Source organism: Physeter macrocephalus, chromosome 16 (assembly GCF_002837175.3).
Source record: "Physeter macrocephalus isolate SW-GA chromosome 16, ASM283717v5, whole genome shotgun sequence".
In the NCBI taxonomy this organism is placed as follows: Eukaryota; Metazoa; Chordata; class Mammalia; order Artiodactyla; family Physeteridae; genus Physeter; species Physeter macrocephalus.
Window position 1 is genome coordinate 39,462,659 of NC_041229.1, and position 5,936 is coordinate 39,468,594.

The 5,936-nt window shown below is 52.5% G+C and overlaps 1 protein-coding gene across 1 annotated transcript; it reads right to left on the bottom strand.

The window, feature by feature from the left end:
* Positions 1-3,300: 3,300 nt before the first annotated feature.
* On the bottom strand, positions 3,301-5,346 carry IZUMO1R (IZUMO1 receptor, JUNO). The gene is made up of 5 exons (XM_024131728.1): positions 5,209-5,346; positions 4,250-4,462; positions 4,111-4,113; positions 3,700-3,835; positions 3,301-3,566 (listed from the first exon to the last, which is right to left on the bottom strand). The coding sequence occupies exons 1-5, from the start codon at positions 5,344-5,346 to the stop codon at positions 3,301-3,303; spliced, it is 756 nt and encodes a 251-aa protein (XP_023987496.1).
* Positions 5,347-5,936: the final 590 nt, after the last annotated feature.

Sequence of the window (5,936 nt, forward strand, 5' to 3'; positions counted from 1 at the left end):
TCCACATAGCCAGGACTTGATTAATAGCTAACAGCTTCTTTGATTTTTCTCTCTCCTTTCAACTGAGGACCAATCAGAGAAAGTCAAATATGCATCTCTAACCAATCACAGGAGGACCTGCTTTGTTAGCCTACCTCCAGCTTCCCCATGCCAACAGCCTCTAATCGGGGCAGACCTGAAACCTTCTCTCTTTTCCACTCTAAAACTTTCTCCTTTGAGTCTCTGCCAAAATGGAAGTAATGGTGGCTGACTCCTTTGCTATAGCAAGCTCTGAATAAAGAGGCTTTGCTTGTTCTCACTTGGTGGGTTTTCATTATTTCCACACTCAGAGGCAAAGTCTTCCAGTCAACGAACCCTCCCCATGTACCCAGAACTCCCCATTAGCTTTGTTAGTCAGGGGAAAGGAGACCCACATATACAACCATGGAGGACACCTATATCGCTTGGATAGAAAAATCAACCCAGTGCCTCATTCTTAAATATGGACACACAGCCAAGGTCACCACACACAGAGAAAACCAGCAGCACATAGGAGATCAAGATAAACAGATTGACATTGGAGAAAACAGGTCATTCAGAGACTAGAAACAAGCTTTAAAAAAATTCTAATTAGGGCTTCCCTGGTGGCGCAGTGGTTAAGAATCTGCCTGCCAATGTAGGGGACGCGGGTTCGATCCCTGGTCCGGGAAGATCCCACATGCCACGGAGCAACTAAGCCCGTGTACCACAACTACTGAGCCCGCGTGCCAGAACTACTGAAGCCCCTGCCCCTAAAGCCTGCGCACAGCAACAAAGACCCAAAACAGCCAAAAATAAGTAAATAAAATAAATTTATAAAAAAAATTCTAACTAGATTTTCAGTGAGATATGAGAAGATATTACGGCCATAAAACCAAAAAACAGCAGGCTGTGAAGAACAAGGGAGTTTAAAAAAAAAGTTTCCTGGAAATTAAAAATGGATTTCCAAAGTTAAAAAGATTGGAAGATTAAGTTGAAAAACTAACAGAACAGAGAGCAAAAAAATAGTCTGAATGTGTGGCAGAAAGATAAGACACCTTCTGTAACTTTCTCATAGCTAGATCCGGCAGCGGCTAGACGTGGGCGCCTCTGGGCAGGGGCCCTGGGGTCTAGGGGCCGGCTGCAGCTCTGTGGCTCAGTGTGTGTTAGAGATCATTTGACCTATGTGTTTTAACCAAGTGCATGGATACTGTGATTAAAACAAACAATCTAGCTGCAAATCTGACAGTTCCACTCCACTGCTTGAAACCCAACACTCCTCACAACCACATATGGGGAGAGAGATCAGTCTCCTTCCTGACCATGACCTGTCAGGAACCAGCCTCCCTCCCTCCCTTCATTCCTCACGTCTGCCCCAGCCCCACTCAAGGACCTGCCAGGATGTTCAGTGTAAACCTTACTAGCTGGGACTCTGGGGTCACACTTACCTGGTTTCAAACCCACATGCTTCTATCCTAATTTGAAAAATGGGGGTGCAAGAGTACCTCTCAAGGCTTTTGTGAGGATCAAATGAACTAATGCATGTAAGGAGTTTAGCAGAGCCTCGGGCACAGAGTAATCAATAAATAGTAACAGTTATTAGGGCTCCCAGAACTAGTCTTCCTTTGTGCATCTCGACTTTAACCCTACTTTGACTAATTTTTATATTTATACCTAAAAACACTAAAAAACAAAAAACAAAAACAAAACCTCATTAAACTCTTAGCTTTATTACCAAAGACACACTCTCAGACACTTCATTCAGTCCTCAACTCTCAAGAGATGTTACCTATACATATTTTCGAAGCCACGATTGATTGATTGATTGAAGAAAAATGAAAGGTCCTGCTTCGCACAGTTCATGCCTTGGGGACCCGGCTGGGTTTTGTCTCACATTTCCTCCCTGTTCTCAGTGAAGTGACCCTTCTTCACCCAGGCTCAAGCCTCACCCTTTTTGTGAGGCCTTCCTAGGACCCCACCCAGGCCCAGGCGTTCCTGCAGACCGAAGTGCTTCGTCACCACTGCTGCTGTCTGCTTCCTTCTCCAGGCTCTGGAGCACCTCACTTGCAGGACTCTCTTCATAAGTTTTAGACCTCGAGTGTCCTGCCTGTAACAGGCGTGGGCTTTACGCAGTGAATGAGCACGTTCAAGGGAAGTGTGGGAGGGACGGGGGTAGCGCTGGTTGGCTTTTCTAACTGAACCGCAGACATATTAGAATCCTCTCTTTGACAAAGAAAAGGTTGTGGGAAGGCACCGTCTATGCTGGGAAGCTGCTGGGCTTCAAGGCTCCAGAAGGTTCTGAGTGGGTGCGTCGGCTGTCGGTCCACTTACAGACGGGATGTGAAGGCTGTCTTGATGTCCCTTCTCGGGTTCAGTTCTGACTCTTCTCCCTCAGTCTTTAGGACATGGCACTGCTCGAGAAGCACAGTCTGTATGCCAAAAAACAATGGCACTGCCTTTTTCCTTTTCTTTTCGTAAGTTAAAATCATCTGGTCCAACTTTCTCATTCCTCCAGCAGAGGGGAAACCACGACAGTCTTAAATGAAGGTCAAAGGACTTGCCAAAGGTCATACAGAAAGTGGTAAAGACATTAGAACTTAGGTTTCCAACACTTCAGACCAGCAGGTTGCGATTCCGGAGTTAAAAAGAAGAGGGAAAGCCGAAAGCACTTGAGACAGCTGCTTCAATCTTGGTACCCAAAACAAAGCCGATGGTCTGGGTGGCACCACTGTTGTCCCGGCTTTGGGTCTTTTTTATGGTGTGTTGCTTATTGAAGAAAAGGGAGTGTTGAAAGCACTCCCACCAGAGAGCTGTTGTGAGGATGTAACGAGAGGGCCTGGCATGTGTTAAGAGGTTTATCATCGTTAGGAAAGTAACAACCAACTAGGAGATTTCAGTGCAGAGGGCAAACCGGCTCCTGGCAGCCCGACCCCTGACCATAGAGCTAGGACAGAGCGGGTCAGGCAGGAGGAAAGGTGGACTGCTGTTTTGTTGGAGACACCATCGTGGGAGGGGAGGCCAGGGCAGTCACCATCAGCTCTACTGGGTAGGGGGTGGGCGTGCACTGGATGAGAAGGGCCTGGAGGCCCACCTCAGAGCCCCCCATCCTTAAGACAGGAGGGGACGGTCACCTGTGGCTTGCCAGCCCCCAGCTGCCTTCCAGGCCAGGAGGGTGCAGCAGAGCGGAACCAGACGTGGGAGGCTCAGGCACAAGCCCCCGGCCTGTGCTGCTCGTCTCAGGAAGGAGGCTGCCGTGGCCCACAGCTGGGGGAGCGCGGGAGTGTGTGGAAGGAGGAGGGGCTCTCAGGAGAGCAGCAGGAACAGAGAGAAAGCCAGGAGCGTGTCAGGGAGCTCCCAGGACGGGGCAGGGCTGGCGAAGAGGCGGGCCACCGCCACGTTGGGGTTGCCCCCGGCAGGCTTGAACCACTTCTGCAGACACCGCCCGCTGGTCCTATGCTCCGGGCTTGCCTTGAAGGAGTTGCTCCAGATCTTCTCACATAGGTCAGCCGGGGTGGGGAAGTAATGCAGGAAAGGGTGACAGAGGGCCCTGGCAGGGCAGCGGGGCTTCCCTGAGGGGAGATCCAGGCACGGACAACTTACCCGCTCCTGTCCTCACATCCCCATCGTTTGCCCCGGGGGAGCAGAGGGCTTGCAGCTGCCCTCGGGTGGGGGGCCTCCCGGGCCCCGCTTAGCATCACTCACCCCGACGCCAGGTCCAGCCGCCGTGCCAGTTGGATTTGCAGGTGTAGGAAGTGCGGCAGTCAGCCCACCACTGTTCACAGTCCTCCCGGCACAGGGGTGCGTCGAGAATCCGCTCTGCCTGCCCACGCGGGTCCAGCTGGGTGCGGGCATAGCAAGAGGCAAGAATTATAATAGCACCAATTTGAGGACCATCAATAGCTGCAATGGAACTTGGGTCAGGTACCATCAGAACATATTCTCTTATGAAGTCACTAAATATTATTTTACAAATGGGAATGCTGAGGCTGAGTTAAATAGTTTGTACACAGCCCTGTTCCTACAAACAGAAGATGTGACTCAAACAGTCCCTCCATCCTGCTGTTCTCCTGTGACCACTCTCCATGCATGCCGTTCTCTAGGGCCAGAGGTGACTTCCTCTCCATCTTTGTCCCCCACAGCGGCCTCTGACTCTGCTCTTGTCCATAGGGGGGACGGCATCTCCTGTTCCTGCTAGCACCCTGGAGCTCAGGCTCTTATGAACAGGGCACTGATGGACGTGTCTCCTGCCCACCCACCCCCGCCCACTTCTTCCCACCCGCTGGATCCAAGGCCCCAGGTTGGGGGAGCACTCGTAGAAGCAGATGGCCTGCAGGAAGTGCTTCTGACAGTCCGGCATCATCAATCCGCAGTGAACCAAGCTGAAGTTGTAGAGCAGGGACACATCCAGGTGGGCTTCCCAGCTCGTGTTGGCCGTGCAGCAGGCGCTGTCCTTCCAGGGGATGCACTGAAAGTGGATGAAGAAGCAAAAGGCATGGGGAGTAGGGGCAGAGGGTTGATGAGTGTCTGGGCCAGAAAGGTAAAAATGTCCCCTAGAAGAGGACCCAGCAAGTGGGAGGCCTTTAGGCCAACGACCCCTGGATAGAAGGAATGCCGATAAATTGTCAATATTCACACCCAAAGGGCGCCTGCGTACTGGCCTCCCCGCAACAGACTGTGAGTCCCCTAGGAACGGGGCTTTCAAGGTCTCAGATCCTGGGGGGACGGTAGCAGGGCTGTCCTCAAGACCCAGGGGAATGTGGGGTTGCACTGGGGCAGGGCACCTGCAGCTGAGAAGGGCTCATAGGTACATGCCAGCCCTGCTCCTCCTCCCTCCTCCCTGTCAATTGCCTTTAGGGACTTGGGGAGGGGTCCCTTAAGTCTTATTTTTTTTTCCAGGGCCTGCTGGTGGGAGGGCAGAGGAGGGGGACCTTGCTTGTTGGAATCTAGGCTGAATATCTATGAGTCTCCGGCATCATCATCTGCCCCTGCTTCCTGAGTGGCCATGCAGCTGAGGGATGGAAATTGTAAATCATTTGGCAATTATGGTCTCAGAAGTTCATAGCCCCCCTCCAGTGGCCTTTGCCGAAACCCAACCTAGGGAACCAAACGAGTCAAGATGGATAGGGGTTCAGAAGCCATTTTGGCCTTTGTGTCCCTTCCCTAAGAAGCCTCCACCCACCCTGCACCCCACGCCAGTTCTGGCTTCCGTACCTCCTCGTAGAGCTTGGCCTCCGGGCTGGGCTCTGGCTTGTGGGGCTTGGCGTTCATGCAGATGTTGAGCAGCTCGCGCCCAGCCCACGTGGGGGTTACTGCCCACAGCCCCAGCAGGAGCTGCCACCAACACCCCATGGCCTGCTGCAGAGAGGAGCTCCGCCTGTGATGGAGAGGACACCTCAATCCACGCCCTCTGTCATCCCTGGGAGCAGGCATGGGCTTCAAGCCTCCCTCAAGCGACCATGATACTTTGGCTGCTTCTTAGAACCTTTATCTGAGGCAGCGTCATAAAATATCCAGTGAGGTCTGACACTCACCCCTAACAACCTACAGATGCAGAGACTGAGGCCAGGGAGGGGAAGAGATCAGCCCCAAGGTGAAGGAGGGTGACCGGTAGAACGGTTCCAGCTTTCCCTGGGGGAACTTTCCCTGGCCCTTCTCCACTCAGAGGCAGACTTTCTAACTCAGTGACATATGGGCTCAGAGCTGTGATCTTGAGTAACTGAACAAAGGCTCAGTAACCAGATTCTACATGGGGCCAAAGGCGCAGTGGGACTGGGTAGTGTGACAAATGCAATCCTTACCCCGCAGAGTACCCACCCTAACGCTAACTCTGGCCCCTCTGAAAGGTGCGCACAAGGCCCACAGCTCCTCAAGCATCTGGCCTCCTCCCCAGTTCCCTGTGGCCAGAGTCCTTTCCCCTAGGGCAGAGGTTTGCCTCCACC

Bases quoted from the DNA above. Each gene is read 5' to 3' on its own strand.
- IZUMO1R (XM_024131728.1), bottom strand. From the start codon at position 5,346: ATGGGGTGTTGGTGGCAGCTCCTGCTGGGGCTGTGGGCAGTAACCCCC. The intron at 4,463-5,208 runs GTACGGAAGCCA...ATCCACTTTCAG, and splicing joins AGGCCAAGCTCTACGAGGAG to TGCATCCCCTGGAAGGACAG. The intron at 3,567-3,699 runs GTGAGTGATGCT...ATCTCCCCTCAG, and splicing joins CGGCTGGACCTGGCGTCGGG to GGAAGCCCCGCTGCCCTGCC.